The 19,821-nt window shown below is 39.3% G+C and overlaps 1 protein-coding gene across 2 annotated transcripts in view; it reads left to right on the top strand.

The window, feature by feature from the left end:
• Positions 1-1,390: 1,390 nt before the first annotated feature.
• Positions 1,391-19,821, top strand: part of il21r.1 (interleukin 21 receptor, tandem duplicate 1) — a 67,594-nt gene continuing 49,163 nt past the window's right edge. The window contains exons 1-4 of one of the 2 annotated variants that reach the window (XM_076266579.1): positions 1,391-1,586; positions 12,907-13,020; positions 13,305-13,416; positions 13,635-13,810. In XM_076266579.1, coding sequence (XP_076122694.1) covers positions 12,963-13,020; positions 13,305-13,416; positions 13,635-13,810 — 346 coding nt within the window. In that variant the 5' untranslated portion in view covers positions 1,391-1,586; positions 12,907-12,962. The remainder of the gene's footprint in view (positions 1,587-12,906; positions 13,021-13,304; positions 13,417-13,634; positions 13,811-19,821) is intronic. The other variant, XM_076266580.1, reaches the window with a different exon arrangement.

Raw genomic sequence — 19,821 nt, 5'->3', positions numbered from 1 at the left:
CTTCGGTAGCCAAGTTCCACGTTATAATCCGTTTGGACACCAGTCATCCCAAGTTTACGAGCCTCCGTATACTTTGAGCCGCTACTATTAGTGAGTCGTCCTAGTCTCACCCGCAAACGAATTGGCCGCCAAACAAAAAGACTCTCGCAACAGGAAGTAAACGTGGCTATATTCTACGGAAGCCTACTAGGTCAATCACAGCCAGCCAATGACGTTTACTCAATCAGACTAATAATCAATAGGGACAAGAAAAGTTTAAGATTCAAGTAGCAAAAATAGCACTTTTATAAAAGAGAGAATATGAGAGAGATCAGCTTAAGTTTAGAAAACAGTTTAGGCCTACTCTTGCATAGTAAAGGATAGAGATAACTTAGAGAAGAAGAGAAATGGGTAAAGGCTGTTTTAAGAAAATGGGCGGGCATGGTGAAGGCTCCATGTCATACGCCACACAACCCAACAAAGACTTCCCAGCTGGCCTGTATGTCACTGGTCAGCTGGTGTGAAAATAATAGGTGTGAGATTCACATACAGACTACAGTGTAGTTCTTAGTCTACAACTATGTACAGATACACAGATGTTAATTTGTTAAGCCACTTGTGAGGAGGTCTTCTGTTTCGATCAAGATAGCCCATTTGGCTAGACCATCCGTCATACTGTTACATCTCATACGCCACCATCAGAGTGCATGCAACTTCAAGAACGGCGGCCCGACGATCTTGTGAGAATCGTGAAACATTGCCTTGTCAGTAGATATAGCTCTTTGGAGATGTTAATCCTTCACCTCCGCAACAAAACATGAATTGTGTTTCAATTCATTTTAAATGTATTAAATCTTTCAAATCTTTCTAAGTAGTTGGTAATCCCTCAGGACAACACTGCACAGGTGTTGAGCAACTAATGCCATTTCACTGCATGTTTTACAATTGTATATGTATGTGACAAATAAGAATCCTTGAATCAAATCTTATTCACTTTTTTGAGACTATAAAGTTAAGACGACAGCAGCACTTATGAAGTATTTGTTTTTCTCAATACGGGTTTGTAAAACTATGCCTACTATGTGTATTTAAACATCTAAACTATGTGTATTTAATTGTCCTATAAAATAGTCAAATTGTTAACAGTTAATGAGCTGCTGATTATTTTAATATTTCTGTTTTGAATTGTGCTTCAACTATCAGTACAAATTAAATTGGTTTCTGACAAAGAACTGACTAACTAATCGAATGACCTTTAACTGTGTGTAAATGAACTTAAGACATTTTGTTTGAATAACAGGTGCAACTTTCGATATGCCTTCAAGGGTTGTCAGGGAAAAGACACACAGCGAGAAACCACATCCTGTGTGTCAACGCTGCTGTAATTTCCACCATCATATTCTTCATCACCATCATACCCCTGTATGAAAGCTTCTGTCATTACAGGAACAGGAAATGCATATATTCAGTCTTGTAAAACATAAAGATACTTGTAGCCTGGTCTGTAAAGAATTTAGGATATATCGCAGCTTTAATTAGCTAATGAGATAAACATCCTGCACTCACTGAAGGATTGTAATACAAATATTTTGACAGAAAACAATCAGGTATGTTCAAAGTCTTTATATAAATAATATAATTGTGAAATGTACATTTAAGTTTTAAAAATCATTATCTTTTTCGACTTGTATGAAATTGGTATTTATACGCTGGTGTTGTGACAGCTAAGTATGCCATAGAACAATGTCAAGGGGAATTAAGACAAAGACAAAATGTAGGAAAACATGCTTAACCACAGCTGTAGCACAAACATACATCATAAACCATATCATAACATGTTTAACACAATGTAAGATATACATGTAACTTCTTAGATCACCTTGATCTGGTATGTAATAGTTTGAAAATGTAATTCATTTTCACTTTATTTTCATAGTAAATTATTACATATTGTGTGTGGTTATTACAAAATATAAGAATCATATTTTATTAAATGTAACAATATGGTGCATTATGTAGTAACCAACCAAAATGGATGCCTTCATTCATCTTCATTTTATGCATTCTAATAGGAATCGTAGGCAACCAACACAAAATTAATTTAGTTAGTTCAGTGGCTTTGTTGTATTTTCCATTGGACGAAACTACATCAAGTTTCACAGTATTTCATAGCTTAAACTATTATAAACGGTGTGTTCTGAGTGAAATATTGAGTGTTATACTGACACAACCCTTCAAATACTACATACAAATGTCAGGAGACACACACACATGTGCATACATATGTGTTTGACTTGACATTAACTTTTGTAAGATGTGACATAACAAAAGATGGGGATTAAAAAGCATGATAATTGCACCCTTGGACTGATCACAATAAAATGCCACATTAAATGTGCAGTTTTATCACAAAAAGTTAATCATGTCAGAAGTTTCGGGGACTGTAGTAATGTTCACCAGAGCTGTTGCCTGTAAACTAAATGTAAAGTTATGAACAATGAAATTATACTATGAAATTATAATATTTTGAAATTGAACTCATTTACCCTGATACGTAAACCCAGATAGCAAGCAATGTTGGCATTGGTGTCGGAGGTGGAATTTCAATGTTGAAACAATGTCACAACAATGGCAGCCCCTCAAGCAATTGTAAATCGAATGTTGATTAGGCTAGTCATGTTCGGCACCAAAGCCAACCTGTCACATCAACAAAAATACAATTATTGCACAAGGTATATGCAACAGCATTTCAAAAAACATTAACGGCTAAATAGTTTTTCAAAGTGGGATCATTTGTATTGCCTTTTATAATAACAGGATTTACAACGTTGAAACACTGTCACACCCACGTCAGTCCACTGACTAGCTGTTTGCAACTCCAGCGATTGTCAATAACGCAACAATTTGGCTTTTATTAAGTGATAGGGCTACCTTACACCTGTTTGTGAGACTAGGATATTTTTTATCTGTACTGTTTCCCCTCATAATTGTATTCTTAGAGAATTTAAAACGTTGAAACACTGTCACACCAAAGTCAGTCCACCAACTGGCTGCAACCATGATCATTGCCTACACTACGATATGCATACAATCGTGACAGGCCTAGCTATAATCATTTATCAGCATGGCACAGCGGCCAGAATGTAGCCTATCCACAAACAGGGCAGACCATTCCAACAGCTTACAGGTAGGTTAATGCTATTCCTGCACCATAAGAAAAAGAAACCTGTAACTAACCCATAAGAAATTCACTCTGAGTATTCTGTTCAGCGAAGATATTCACGATAGAACTGAAATCCAACTTCCTAGCAAAAGGTTAGATGAACACCCAAGCATACATTTTCAATGAGCCTAATCGCGAATGACAGGATGTAAGATTTAATTTAAGACATTTCCCAACTCCCAGCAGGCCTTGACTTTTGACTGGTTGCCTAAAGACTCTTCTACCCAAGGGCGTCGGAGGCATTTTGAAAGTGGGTGGGACATTTCAGCGGGGCGTCTGGTGGTCCTCTGTTTTTTTTGGACTAGACGTAATCTAGTCCAAAAATTCTGTTACATTTTAACAGGTTATTTAGATACTTCTATATAACAAAATAAAGCTATTAATTCAATGACTAATTTGGAACCAGCTTTAATAACCTCATGGTATAGTTAACCATGCAGTTGCAATATCTGTTAAATTAATTTATTTAATGCTTTGAATGCAGCCCTGGAGTGGCTTGGGAGGATTCCCGGTGGGCCGTTAGCTTTTTGTGCCAGTCTGAATGTCGTGATATTGCTTATATTATATTGTTTCTGAAGTTCATTTGCTGCGTCCTCGTGGGACTTCAGCAGTCTACATGTAGAACGGTCGCAGCCCCTTACTCGCAGTTTCCCAAATATTAACAAAGTAGCACTCACAAAAACTGTTCGGAAGTCGCAACTATACTTAGGGCTATATTTTAATGGTCTGAAACGGAAGTGACTTTGTGCGCAAAACGCAAGTCACTTTGTGGGCGGATCTTGGACGCTGATGCTATTTTACCGGCGGGATATTTGACTGTTGCGCCCGACGCAAATCTAAAATGGGGTGGTCTGAAGTAGCTACATTAATCATAGGTGTGGTTTGGGCGTAACATGCAATAAACCAATCAGGGCGTCATCTCACATTCCCTTTAACAACAGGCACGCTTGTTCCATAGCTGATTGCAATTATGGTGGCATATTTGCCAGGCGCAGCCAGAAGCGTCTAGTGCTATAATTTTACTGTTCAGTTAGGAACGGTGATTTTTCCTCTTGACAAAATGTAATACAGAATTGTCACAAAGACATACTTTCCGATGTTTTGGGATCACTCTCACTGAATCACGAGATTATGAATGCATGGTGATATTTTTGCTATGTACAATGTAATCTAACATTACCTCTCTATAGACAATGCATATCTTCTGTCAGTTAATCTCTTCTCTCCCGTGCTGCCGCTGGGGCATTTGGGTTAAATCGCATTGGCGTGCAATTCAACATCACGTCTCCTTAAGTCATCTAATATTTCCTAATTTATGTCATCAACACATCCGTGATTCGTGAAAATGTGTACGCTAGATTTATGCCTATTTTTTTCGCATCTTAATGGACACCACACTGATTTCCCTCGAGTAGTAATATTTTTCTTTGAAATTATGTATGGGTTACCGAAATGGGAACTATGTTGTAAAGATGAGTGGCGAAGTGTGCGTTGCGCAGCACAGGCGGCCTGTGAGAAACAGTTTTCAAGTTGACCTAACTTTCAACTCTGCACAGTATGTCCCATTAACTGCATGACAGTAGGCTATTTACAATATTTTCTGTTAAGTAGAGTTTGTCAACACTTTATCATCAACTTAATGCACGCACAACATTCGGTTGAGCAGGAGAGAGAATAACAATGAATGGGTGCAGCAACTACAGAAATTGTAGCCATACTTGCTGCTTTCTTGTACTATTTGCTGGTTAACAGCACATAAGCTGATTTAAGCTAATTCACTAACTCAAGACTTTAAGGCCATCATGGATATAAAACGTTTTTTTGATGGAGGGAACATAACAAAGCTTGGAGTTATTTCAGATGGGTTACAACAAGGTAGGCAAAATTGTGGTGCTTAAAACCTTAAAGCGCAGCTGGAATCAGTGCCGGCGCTAAGTGGGAGGCACCAATAAATCTGGGTCGTGAAAAATCACCACAATAGGCTACTTGTATTAATAACAAATAAAATATGTATAAAGCATGTTAATATGCAAAATCAATACAAAAGTAATATAGGCTTAGACCAAATTAGTCGAGAAAAAGGTGAATCTCCTGTGCAGCCCTCTCTCCAGTCTCCCTCTGGTGCCCCCCTCCCCCACCTCCCAGTGGTCTGTTCGATTATTCCTCAATCCCAAATTTGGCAGACAGTAGACATCACCTTGAAAAGGCACTAAGAGTCGGGGGCGGATAAAAGGAAAAAGAAGACAGTGGGATGATGCTCGCGCTTCACTTGCAGTTAAGACAATGTTTAAATAAATACAAAAAAAGTTTTGTAGCCCTTGCGTGTATGCATGCCTATGCCAGGTAATACTACTACCGTCAATACACTTTGTAACGTAAGCTCCTACTAGCCATGTTCATGTTCAAGTGTTAGGCCTACATTGCAAATAATTTGATGCTGGCTAGCTAGTTATTTTACGTTGTGGATATGGATATGGATTATGGGTTATTGAATGCAATTCAACACTTTACTTTAACGTTAGCAATCGGTGCATAAGACTAGCAATGCAATCCTTCCTCAGGTTGCTAGCTAGCAATGCTATTTCTGATTATGCTTAATCTGGGTTTGCTATTTCTTTGAGCCATCAGAGATATAGTCAGGTAACGTTAGCTTATTAGCCTAGTTTGCTTTGCATTTCAGGACGCTTTTTTGGCATTTGTTATTATGATCAAACAATCTAATTGTGTAGTGAAAAAGTAACGCTACAAGTGACACTTTCACAACGTAATGAAATGATGATTGGGAACAACTCTTGGTAAGGTGAACTTTGGAAAAACTCTGCAACTGAACATGATATGATTTTGCCAAATTAGACAGCTTTAGATAAATTTACTAGTTGTTGTTCTATGCGGTCATTTCCAAGAGGTTCATACTAGGCCAAGGCGACATCTGTTGGTGAAACTGCAATTAGAAAAAAAAAGAAATTCTGAATGGTTTTTATTCCTTTGGTAGTGGTGGTGGTTGGTTGGGGTGTGTGCTTAGGGCACCCAAATGGCTAGCACCGGCCCTGGCTGGAATAATGCTTAGGCTGATGTTAAAGCGCACGCAATGTTTAAAGCCATACATAACGGTAAATTGGAACAAAACTAAAGGTAACTTTAGCCTTTATAGGGCTGTATAAAGTTGTCCAAATTAATAGGTATAATAATATAATAATTAGGCGTTGTTGTTGTAAAGATATTGCATGTAGATGTTGTACTATATAGGCTACTAAATTTTTAGGTCACCAATGCACGAACAAAACCGGGAAATGGACAAATATTATCAAGGCTTTGAATGTTTGCGTCTGTGCATGGGGGTGTCTGTAGATTGGTGCGCCCTTAAAATAGCATCTGCATTTGCGCCACAGACTTTAGACCAGGGAGTTCCTGGTCTGTGGCGGAATTGTTTTCTGAAACTGCAAAATATCAACAATGAACGTTTGCGCCGGAACACGCCCCGTCTTTTCGCTGAACCGCCCCGGTGGGCGCAATCGAATTCCCTAATTTACAGGCACGTACCTGTGGAGGGAAAATTCCAATATGCGCTGACTGCAAAATAGGAAAGACAAAAGTGTGAGTATACAAAGTCAATTGCGCTGGGACGCACGATAGAGCCCTTAGTTTATATTTGCAACAATTAAGGGGAGTTTATGATCAGCCCCTCCTTCAGTGGTAGGCCTACGGCCCTAACGAAAACCAGGGTGACACACAGCTGCAGTTAATTGAGAGTTAAAAAAATCGTTATTCTTCCACCGTCCCGTCCAGTAGCTGTCAACATACAACGGAAAACAGGCGATTTTGGAAGGTATGTATCTGCTTTAACTTTTGGTTACACTTTACTTGACAGTGTCGACATAAGAGTGACATGACACTGTCATGAACGTCTCATAAACAAGTCATAAACGTTTATGACATAACGCTTCTGTTATGAAGTGACATTCGGTTTTTGTCATAAGTTAAAAGTGCCCGTAAAAGTCCTGGCAGGAAGTGATTACATCAACGTTTTTTGGTATATCCAGTTTTTAATTTTTTTTCCGAAGTGTTTACAACTTAGTGTTAACTAATAATTGTTGCAAACTGGACTATGAACAAAATATTAGTGCATTCCTGGATCTGCATCCTTATGCATGCATGCCAGGACTTTTACAGGCTTTTCCCAAATCACGGAAGAAACGTCAACACATCGGTATAGTAGCAGATGCAGAGGCAAGTGTTATTTAAATAAACTCCTTAAAACTCCTGGTGCACTTACATACTTTCTAATGCCTCGTTATTGGACTAAAGGTCATAGTTGTACTACTGTAGAAGTTTCGTACCATTCAGTGCATTATTGGCCTATTTCACGCCGCCATTTTGAATATCGATAAGCCGTAAACTCACTTCCGGTTAACGATGTCTTATGGAGAAACTAACGTTATCAGAGCTATCTACAAGTTTACAAGGAATTTGCGGCATCTGCCAAATATTAATCTGTCACAGGTGGCAGATATTGTGGAACATCACACGAAAAATAAGCGATCCAAACTGGATCGGGGATATAAATTGTTCCATGAACAATTTATATATAAATATGAAGGTAAAGTCAGTCAGCTAGCTAGATGGCTAATACCAGATAACTAGATGGGTAATACTAGATAAGACACAACAGCTTGTAAATGCACTTCAATAAAGCAGTGTAACAAAATTATCCTGTAGCCTACTTCTACTAAACCATCAGAATTGAATTGTAGATATAGATTGTTCCATGAACAGTTTATGTTTTGTGAAGGTAATGTTGATGTCAGCTAGCTAGGTGGCTAACGTCAGATCCAAACAGCTTGTAAATGAACTTCAATAAAGCTGTGTAAAGAAATGATCCAGTATTTTATTTTGAAATTATTACGTGCATGTTTTTGTATAGTCTCCAACGTAGTAGGCCTAGATGGTAGTGTCATTGTGAGATCACTGTGCTACCAATCTCTTAGAAAAAACGAGGAGCCGCACAAACGAGGTGTAGTGAACATTGAATCGTCAGGGGCAAAAGGAACAAGTACGCCGAAATAGCTATTGTTTACAAGTCTTTTTGAAGGGGGTGCGTTGGCCAAATAATATTTAAAAGATTCAACACAAATGGCTATGGTTTGTGAACAAAAACGTTGTCTAGAGTATGCATCAATAATTGACAAACAAACGCTACCTACCCTGTTTTTCGTGCTAAACGTCACTGAAGCCTAGTTCATTGAAGGATGACCTCTTACTTGCAACAGAGACTGAGACCTGGGCGATGTTTGAGCATCTTGCAATGTTAATAACAAATGCACCTTCCTGTGTAGACTACAGTAAGGAGCCTAACTTGTGAAAGTTAGGTGTGTTTTATGGGGAAATGTTTTGGATATCATAGAAATGATGGTCATATGAAGGACAGATATACATTTAATCAATGATATACCAGCTTGGCATATCATTGATTAAATGCCTTGTGTGTATGTGTCCTTCATATGACCATAATTTGTATGATATCCAAAACATTTCCCCATAGAAACACACATAAGTAGCAAATTGTTGCAACACTATGGAAGACAAAGCTCTTATTTGTTTCCCAAAAGTTTTAGTTGTTGTTCCACGAGTTAAGGTTCAGAAACTTTTGCTAATATGTTCCACTCACCGTGCTATTACTAACACTTCGGCCAGCAAGACGGGGATATGCTGTTTTGTGTGTTGGTAGAGGACTCTGTAATCACATTGTTGCACATTCCACGCACTCAGGTAAACGTAACCTAAACAGTTGGTCATTAAAAAAACAAAAACATTGGGACGCTGCAGAGTGAAATCCACATTATATATGGCCTATAAAAGGTTAGTGTCAAAGTAACAAGTAAACAAGAAACATATTTTATTGAAAAACTTGTGGACATCATAGAAATACACAACATGGAACAATACATGAACACCCAAAATGAACAAACTATAAACCAATTTTATATATATATATATATAATGTACACCCGGTGCCACCTGTGGAGAGCAGGCTCACAGCAAGCCATGAGGTCCTTGCTGCCAGGAGAGATGAGACCCAGCAGTGGTTAGCAGGGAGGATCCTCAAGGGAACGTGGCAAACCGCAGATATGCGGCAGGGGCTGGAGCCAGAAGTGCTCCACCACTACGTGGATCTCTGGTAGGTCAAGGTCTCCCACTGCAGCATCGTTATGATACATCTGGGTGCAAGCCTAGATTGTCAGGTGGTTGATCCTTTGCAGGTTCCCCACTTTGTACTAATGGAGGTGAAATGGCCAGACTTCACCAGCATCACGAGACACCTTACATCAAGTTCGTTGGGGCGAAACCTCAACTAAAAATGAGTCACCAGAATTTCACCCAGGTGCAAGGTCAGCTTGCAGTCACTGGTCTTCCCTGGTGTGAGTCACTGACACCAAGTCAGACCAAGTCAGACATTTCCGTGTAGAGGAGAGGATTTGGTGAGACGAGTCCTTCATTGAAGTTCTGAAAGACAAATTAGATATTTTTTATCATTCCACATTTATGGACATATTTCTTCAATAGTATGTGTGTGTGTGTGTGTGCATGCGTGCGTGCTTTGTTCAATTTGTCTGTTTTACAATTATTCTGTCGATCATGTGGGTGTGCATGTGTGTGTGACATATTTCTCGATGTATTTTCTTGATTTCGGATTCAGTGATTATTACTAACAACTTAGCATGTGGGAGTGTATGGGTGCGTGCGTATGCATATAGAAGAGCAGGGAAGTGAAATACTCACGTGACAACACCAGCACCTCCAGTTCCACTATCCAATGCACCTACCTGATGCAAAGTAGAGAAAAAGTAGAGAAATAATGAAACAGATCACAGCACCTCTTTAAACTCAGTCTATATCAAGAATAGCTTATTTTCCTGATGCTGACATCCTGCTAAACAATGCTTATTAATTAATTACGGTACACTACAATTACTGTAGTGTGCAATGATGACATACTGTAGTAAGTTATGAGTGCTGTGACACAAAATAACATCACAATAATCTGTGTTTCAGTAAAAGGTGTATGAAATATAAATGTATGAAATAATCTCTCGTTTAGTTTAAAAACAGACACACTAACACAATTTGCTGTCTAACCCTAGCTAAGATTACTATCTATATCTTTGCTTTGTTACCTAGGGCTATTGGCTCTGTGCAGCACTAGGTAGAGACAAACTCCACGTAGTGCACGTAGGCGGGTGGAAGCTAAAATCACGTAAATATCTACTTGAAACAGAGCAGACTGGCACACAGCAGTGCTCCGTGGAGCTGCCCACGGGTTTAAGAAGCGTAAAACACTTACAGCAACTGAAGCATTCATCTTTAGGTGTTTTTTAAAAGCGATTACAACGAGCGAGAAACGTGTGTCGTTCACCCACCATAACACAAACACGAAGTTCGTCTTTCATGTCATGCCGTAGGCTGGTGTATTTAGGAAAAAGGTGGAAGCTAAAATTGCGTTTAAATATCTACTTGAAACCGAGCAGACTGGCACACAGCAGTGCTTCATGGAGCTGCCCACGGGTTTAAGAAGCGTAAAACACTTGCATAAATTGTATTTCATACATTTTGGCACAACTGAAGCATTCATCTTTAGGTGCTATTTAAAAGCGATTACAACGAGCGAGAAACGTGTGCCGTTCACCCACCATAACACAAACACGAAGTTTGTCTTTCATATCATGCCGTAGGCTGGTGTATTTAGGAAAAAGTGGAAGCTAAATTTGTGTTTAAATATCAACTTGAAACCGAGCAGACTGGCACACATCAGTGCTAATCAGTCACCCATGGTTTTAAGAAGCTTAACACTTGCACATTTTAATGTTATTTCTTACGTTTTTGGTACAATTTAAGTACTCATTATCTAGTGCACAGAGCCAGTAAAATCCTCCAAATAAACATAATGTATATGCAAATGTACACCTGGCTATTTATCTCCTTGCCAGTTCATCTACTCAGATCAAATCTTACCAGGGGATGGTCGTGCGTCGTAGTCGTGGTCCATAGCTAAGCTAGCTAGCTTAGCTAGCTAGCAACATCGCATCTTCGTTTCCACAAGGTTGTTGGACTTCATGAACATCAAACCCCAGTCTCTTAGTTGTCCTCTCAAAAACAGACTTCCTGGCTTGGTTTGTGTCAGAGACCCATGAAAAAACAAAAGGTACCGCGTCTTGTTTAACTCTGGTTTGTTAAAACTAGGTGTTTTGTACAGGTCACTGCTATGGAAATGCATACTAGAAATGACTGTGCTATTAGAGACGTTAAACAGTGGGCCTTCCTCTCTCCTGATGGCTTGAATCCATTTTCTTCAATGGTCCACGTTGCGGGGGAAATTATGAAAGCTCAAATGTGGTTGTTTTTATCTGCTGTTGGTACACAGATGTACATAATACCGCCTTGTACAAATCATCTGTGCAATTGCCATTCACCGTGAACGGTTTTCCGCATGACCGGAAGTAGCGATACGTCTTAACGTAGCAAAACGGAAGAGACGCCATTTTTAGATGAGATAGGCTTATTAGTGGGGTTATTTACGAGATAAAAGTTGGTTCCATTTCGACTGCAGAACGTCATTAGTTTCTGACAGCGCTACTCGACCAGGGTTCGACCAAGGGAAAAAAGGTTCTGGGAGGGTGTTTGGCTCGGGGTCATGGTGCAAAGGACCCTAGGGTGAAATTACTCCGAACCATCGCTTTAAGGTTGCAAAAGCAACAACATTTTCCTTACTATTGGCCATTACAAAATCACCCCCTTGTACCCCAAATATGGCCATTGTAGGGCTGGGCTTAACCTTACTATAGTGCATATGATTTAGAACTTAAAACTGAATCAAATTCAAACTTGCACAGGAAGAGGTCCCATTCACCCAGCTTAGAGCCCTGTCCCATGCAACATCTGATATACAGTATTTGTCCCTAACGTTTTTCCCCATTTTGCTTTGATAGGATCCATGGATATACTGTTGAGTGACATAATTACTTTGAATATGTTAGAGATTTGGCCTTTTAAGGTTAGAGGGGACTATAGTTTATCCTCCAGGTCAGAATGCTCAGGTAATTGAGAAAATTATGAGGCATGTGTTTGAATAAAATGATGAACCTGAAGATATCTGAAAAAACTGGACTTAGTGATGTTGTGCTTAGTGCTGTTTACTGACCAAGTCAGTGAAACAGGGAGAGACATTATTTATGAAAAAATATTTACAGGTCGTAAGGCCCATACTGTCACACTGTTTGAACGTGTCGTCCATTTTAGAAGCCAGAAAAGGATAACTATTACAGACAGGATTGAGTATGGAAAGATCAGAGAAATGGAACATTTGCCTAAATTGTATCCAAATCCTAAGTGTTGAACCTGGCTGGAGGAGAAAAGTTACCCTACTCTTGTGAATGCTTGTATTTGCGTGCCTGTGTGTGTGTGTGTGTGTGTGTGTGTGTGTGTGTGTGTGTGTGTGTGTGTGTGTGTGTGTGCCTGTGTGTATGTGTGTGCAGTTGAGAATTGGTGTAGTGTTAAGCAGCCTTAATGAGTGGGGATGCATACACAATGGAGGAACTGTCTTCTCTTTCCCAGATGGTGTGATGGATTATGTCAAATGAGATAAAGCCGTTTTGCTATTGCTGTTACTGTGAATAAGCATTTTGTTATGCTATCATGCTTATTTTCCCCAGAGCTGCCCAGATCACTCTATGAACCATTTCATTCAGATCCCCTTCAGTCTGTTGTTATGGCTACAATAAAGGAGGCCTTTACCTTGGTTTCCTTTTTCAGTCTGATTCATTGCAGTAAGTGTTGAATATCATTTATGCTAAAGATATGAAAAATGGTCAGATAAATGATAACACACTGATAACACCTACTAAATAAAACTATTAATGAGGAAAACATATGTGTTAATCTTTAAGTAATGTTGAAAACATACTTAATAATGATGAATTAAGTGTTTGTTAATGCTTAACTAATACTTAACTAATACTTAATTGTGTACCCTTATTGTAAAGTGTTACCTATATTTTAGATGCATATAGTTTACTTTTTAATAAGTGTTCTCATTATTCTGTCCTTGCAGCAGCAGGAAATGACTGTGAGGTGTCCTGCACCACAGATTACATCTCTCATTTTAACTGTTCTAAAACAGGATTGGCAACAGCAGCTTCCTGCCTTGTTGAGGTTAAATGCAGGTACAATCTATTCTTTGTTCATGTTTCTAAAACAATATTTTTGTTTCGGTAAGCTACTGTATCATCTGACTACTAATGCATATTCTGATTGTGATGATTCCCAACAGTTTCAAACATCTATTTTGAACATGTATTTAATGTCTTAAAATTAGATTAAATTGATTCGATAACCTGACATTAGTTTGCAATGTTTTCTTCTTTGTTCATCTTTTTTACAGGAATGGGGAGGATCATAGCAATGATAGTTGTGAAATCAGAAACCCAAAGCACTGGTGCACTATGAAACTGCATGACTTGCATGATATAATACCCATTGATACAAACTGCAGCACCAGAGTGAACCAAATGCATCAAAAAGAAATAAAAGAAAGCCATTGGCACTTGATGAGCATCAGTACGTGTTGATGAACATTTATGTTATTGTCTATTTCAGTTATAGCTAAGCAGATAATAGAAAAATAATGCAAATAGTGATACAAGTACCAAATTGGCACAGTTGTTCTCTAGGGCATACTTAAAAATTGCTCGATTGGCCACTCAAAAATCCAAGATGGCAGCCAAAAATGTACCTGACTAAATGGTTTGTTGACCTGACAGGCATGTTTGCTGAATGTAAATCCCCCTAAAGGTCAAAGGACACCAAATAGTATGTGCGTCCTTGCAATAAATTCACCAGTCCACATACCAAGTTTGGCGTAGTACTCGAGTCCGGTCTTGGACTCGAGACCGTTTTTCTATGGTCTCGGACTTGTCTCGGACTCGCTAGTATTTGGACTTGGTCTTGTCTCGGTCTCGGCCACTGGTCTTGCCAAATATGGCTTTTGGTCTCGACCGAGTCCAGGTGTCTTTAGGGCCATCAAAATTAACGTGTTAATCGCCACGATTCATTTTTGAAATACATAATGCGTTACAAAATATTAACGCAATAGTGTTTACCTTTGTGGGGGGCTGATGTCATGTAACGGAAGCCGCAAAACCTAAAACCGCAAGCCTGAGAGTTTATTTTACTGTCTGTGGAGTTAGCTGAAGATGAAGAGGAACCAACATTTAGCCAATAAATAGTAGCTTTACTGCAAACTGCTTTTCACTCTTGTTAGATAACGTTTACAATGTCAAAATGCACCAACAGCAACAGTTACATAAAGATGATACTTTTCGGGTCCTCTCCATTAAGATCCAACTTGAACGTATGCTACTCCATTTAATTGAGAGTGCGTCTGAGCGCACACGAGAGGGAAAGAAAACGATTGGCAGGCTCCAGCTGGATTGTCGTTGTTGATGATAATTGATATCTCCTTTTTAATATAAGAAACTTATAAAAGGAAGGCAACAAAGACGAGGTTAGAGGAGATTGCGGATTTATCCGATTTCCACTACTGACCAGTTATAAACTGTGAGAGCCAGGGCACTTTGACATGTAGGCTGCACTCACTGTGATTTGAAAAATGGACAAAAATATGAAGAGTTGTCTTTGCCTTTGTGTAATGGAACTGGTGAGTCTTGAAGTCCCCAATAATTTGTTTACATGAAGCACATATTATGCCAATTGAAACACATTCCACTCAGCTAGCTAGGTGACTGGCTCAGGCTCATCATTCACTTTTAATTGCAAACAGAAAATGTCTAGCTAGCATCATGTCATTACATACTTCTATTTCCAAAGGAATGAAAGCTGTTTATACCAACTTAATATCATGCTTATCATTGTTAATATTGTACAATACATGTGGTACAAACAATATTAGAGCTTGTGGACTAGCTATAGGCTATATTTCAATGGAGCTGGTAAAAAAAAGATCATTAGGCCTATGAGAACGTGGCCACAATGGGCTTAAAGTGACAGTGCACCATTTACAAATGAGTTAAACAGCATCAAATGTGTAGTATTTCTTAAGAAATTAATACTTTAAAACACAATTGCTGTGTCAGTATTATCATTTAAATAATATAAACATGGGCGGACTGGCCATCTGGCATACCGGGCATTTTCCCAGTGGGCCAACGCACCTTTTGGGCCGATAGAATAGGCTATATAATTATTATTTTGGCCAACGATCGGCCCAAAGGAGGACAATCAGCGGCCCATTGGTTACATTTCTATTGACACTGGACTGATCCAATAACAGCTCACGTCAGGCCCCACCCCTCCCATTTTGGCTGAGAGCCAGGATTCTGTGAGCGCATCAAAAGTTAATCGAAGTTGCCTACACGAAATTGCGGTGGGTGCCGGTAGTGACAATTGTGCAAAATTAACACCAATGTAGAAGATTCAAGAATACAATATTGCAAGTAGGCTAGCATGTCAGTAACATGTTGAAGTTTGTTGAGTTTGAACGAGGATGTAAGCAAGCATACAGAGCAGAGAGACAGTGAGCAGATGGTGGAGAGTGCGAGCCTATTGAGGCTGCATGATAAGAACTCACTCACTGGTGGAGCAGGTAGGCTATGTGTGACATGATAACATAGTAAGGCCGTGCTGTGATTACAATAACAAATAGTGCAACTTAAATTTTCTAAGTTAATGATTTGCAAACCCGGACAGCAAAAGAGTGTCAAATCGACGTTAATTGTTGGTCAGATTGATCAGTTTCCGTCAGACACCCACAATTCAACATCGATGGCATGAGTGGTGGTTGGTCTCTCAAAGTAGAGAAGGTTTCTATCTTGGAAGGGTTATCATGCCATGGGCTAAAAGACTGTAGACTGACGGAAATGTAAGCTACAAAATGTAAAGTCATGCACAAGCCAACTAAGCTATAACCTACAGTATACGATAGGCTACTGGAACAGATAATTAGTTCATGTAGCTATACTGTTCCAAAATGTACCAGCAATGTAGGTAGGTAGTATAGCCTACAGGAATAAAATATTTCCAGCCCTGTTTATTTCATGTTGTTTCAGTTGTCCTACAGTGATAACTGGTATAAATTACATTAATGTCTACGACAATCTGGGTAATTTAACTCTTTACACATAGGCTTCAGTATTTTTTGGTGCTGCTGTCAATTGAGCATTGTATAGTTTAAATGTAGCCTATTGAATAATTTGAAATGATACTTTGAATTCAAGAAACTCTTCTTTAACAATTGCTTGTATAGCCTACTTGAATATGGAGATCATGTGCTCCATGCCTACCTCTGATCAGAGTGAGGCCTACATCACTTTCAGCTCCATGACAGTTGAAAATATACATATTCAAGGGTAACGCAAATATTCTGTATTTAATTAGGTGTGCCCGACCAATTTGAGGGCCGCTTGGGCCAAATATGCCAGGGCCGATTTTTGGTCCCAGTCCGCCCCTGAATATAAAAGTATTTTACTTGTGGTTACTCATTAATTTTGTGATTTATGTTGTATTTAATATGCCATTTAAGAAGCTTTAGTCTTTAGGAACTTTTTAATTGCGGTTAAATAAAGATTAATTCATTTCAAAATATATTTTTTTAATCGTTTGACAGCCCTATAATAATATTGGAGAAGGGGAATGGCTACACTTACAAATCATGGGTGTGTTCACACTGTTTTTGCTTTTAGATAATAATAATAATAATAATAATAATAATAATAATAATAATAACCCAAAATGATTGTGTTGATACTGTCATGCATAAGACTTTTTTTCCTATCCTGGACTCGGTCTTGACTCGGACTCGAACCTTTTTGGACTCGGTCTTGTCTTGGACTCGAACCTCTTTGGATTCGGTCTTGACTTGGTCTCGACTAGTCCTGGTCTTGGACTTGACTTGGACTCGACAAAGGTGGTCTTGACTACAGCCCTGCTGAGATATGACCTCACTTCCTGTTTGGTGGCATTGCAGCCACCTTCTGACTCCAGTTTTGTTTTCTTTCACTCACACATACATTTGTGTGGAATCACACACGTATACCCCCCATACAAACACACCAACACACACATATTATTCACACACCTTCACACAGACAAACACACACACGTACATACCCATACACAAAGGCGCACATATACATACACACAGACACACTCACAAACACACCGCACTTGCACAAATGTACATGTACAAACACACACACACACATATACACACACAGAGAGACAATAACCTTCACATACATACACACACACACACAAACACACACACACAAACACACACTCCCATAAACACACACACACACACACACATCACAAATGTGTTTGTCCTTGTAAAATCTCTATTTTAGTGCGCTTTCACATCTGGCTCTTTGAATCGGAACGTGGAGCGTTTCCCCCAAAGATCGGATTGATTGGAGGAGGTGGTCTCGTTTCATTTCCATTCAAACTCTAGAGTGGTTTGTTTGCAGTGAGAAAGCAATTGACCCAGTGTGGCAGAACAACTCACTCGTACTTACATTTTTGTAGGCCAACACATTAGGCTACAAATGTATTTAACTCTTATCAGAGTAAAGATCTAACTTTCAATCAAATGTCTTTTAGACTAACTTTACCAATGTTACGCACGAGAACAGGAGAGAGTGGGAGTAGCCTATGGCTCTTTTCTATTACGGACCGGGGCTGGCCCAAGGCTTTTCTCCGGTCTTAAACACCGGTGCGTGGCCTCGGTGTTGTGTTTCCATAAGGAGATGTAACATCGGGGACATTAGCTAACAATGCTAGAAACTTCAAAACAGTGCTTAGCAATGACACCCTGCGCATACATCAAATTAATTACAAGGACATAACATTGTAAGAACCTGTTTTTATATGTAGATCGTTTTTCTTCACAAAAATAAGCAAAGTCACTTATGTTGCTGGGCAACCCTAAACAAATGCTTCCAGTCTATTTTTAAATTTCTCCGGTTTTATTGTTGCATCGTATTCCACTACAAAAGTCCTCGGTTCAGCCCCGATTCGGCCCTGCCCTACTTCAGGGCCAACCTGAGGCCGTCTGGGCCGCGGCCCCGGTCCGGCCTCAATCATGGAAATATAAAAAGTCCGAGGCTTTACCCCAGACACTGGGGTTTTACCCCATAGTGGAAAAGCACCACTAGAGACTTTGGACACGCACACACACAAACACACAAGTAAAACTTAATGATCTTATCTAGTGTTGTCACGATACCAAAATTATGACTTCGATACGATACCTGCCATAAATATCACGATGCTCGATACTAAAACGATACTACGGCGAAATCCTAAGATATCTGGAGAAGAAAGGACTCATACCTCCTCCAAGTGTATTGAGTCATTTGTGTTGAATTTGGTGCACTTTTGTAGTGTGTAGGTCAATTCTGGGTTCTAAACTTCTAAACTTCCTACATAATTATTATTTTTTATAGTCAGTAAAATAGTAGGCCTACTTTCTGTGATTAAGTCCCTTATTGTTTGTTATAGTTAATTTACATTGTGTTGTGTTTTGGCAATAAAGTAGCTTTAAATAGCCAAACTAGGCTAGATCAAGGTCAGTGTTAAAATTACTGCATGCAAATCACTGAATGCTATGCAGAGGGGCCTAGTCTTTAGGCCATCTGATGTACAGTATAGGCTACCCTAGGCCTTCCCGTGTTCATGGGATTTCTTTGACAGTTGCAAAGGGGAAAATGTGAGGATAGTCTTCTTTGCACCCAGTGTACAAGTACGACGTTCCAACCACTCAGGTCTTCGTCAGATAGGCCTACACCATTACCTGTTGCAATATATCTGTGTGCATTACTACATTACGTCTATTTCTTTGATAACATGATTTGCTAGCACGTACTGTAACAATACGCCACTATTATTATTAGGACTCAACACGCTTTGGTGGTATTATGCTGTGGGCTTTAATTAGCGCATTTCGGATAGCCTATCCTACATCTGGGCAATAATTATTGAACAAATTGCAGTCTACATGCCATGACAAATATTACCAGTAGTAGGCTACTGACCGAACATAAAATAGATCGTTTACAAGTTATGGTAATGTTATTCTGGCGTGAACATTGCGCTTTCATCACGTTAGCACCCTATGATTACAGCTCGTTATGTCTCGTCAAAATTCATTGATGAAGGAAGGTTCGCTTTATCCCAGAGAACCATACTCGTTTCACTTAGGCTAGACTAAAAAATAAGAGAAGAACTTGGCACTAACCATTTAGTTGTGTTTTCTATAGCATATTCGTTAACCTGTTGTTCTTTGAACTCTTTAAAAATGTTGGGATATGTCTGCGAGGTGTTTAGCCAAGTTCCATGCGTAGCCTATTGCTTTTAAATGACTTTGTGTACCTGATGGCTTGCCTTAATTCGTGATATCCGAAATAGTTGCAGATTTCACTGCACCTTTTGTTTTATCCAGAAGGCCTAGAACTGTCGGCAAAGAACTATGACGTTGGCTGCGCACTCACTCACTCAGAGCTGCCTGCTTGACACGCCCACTTGCCTAGATGTGTGAAAGGAGCAGTGAGAACAGC

Source organism: Alosa pseudoharengus, unplaced genomic scaffold (genome assembly GCF_046254945.1).
Source record: "Alosa pseudoharengus isolate Yale_2024_CS ecotype anadromous, Long Island Sound unplaced genomic scaffold, YU_APseudo_1.1 YU_APseudo_1.1_scf_4, whole genome shotgun sequence".
Taxonomy (NCBI): domain Eukaryota; kingdom Metazoa; phylum Chordata; class Actinopteri; order Clupeiformes; family Clupeidae; genus Alosa; species Alosa pseudoharengus.
The sequence above is the reverse complement of the archived record's forward strand: the minus strand, read 5'-3'. Positions and strand labels throughout refer to the sequence as shown.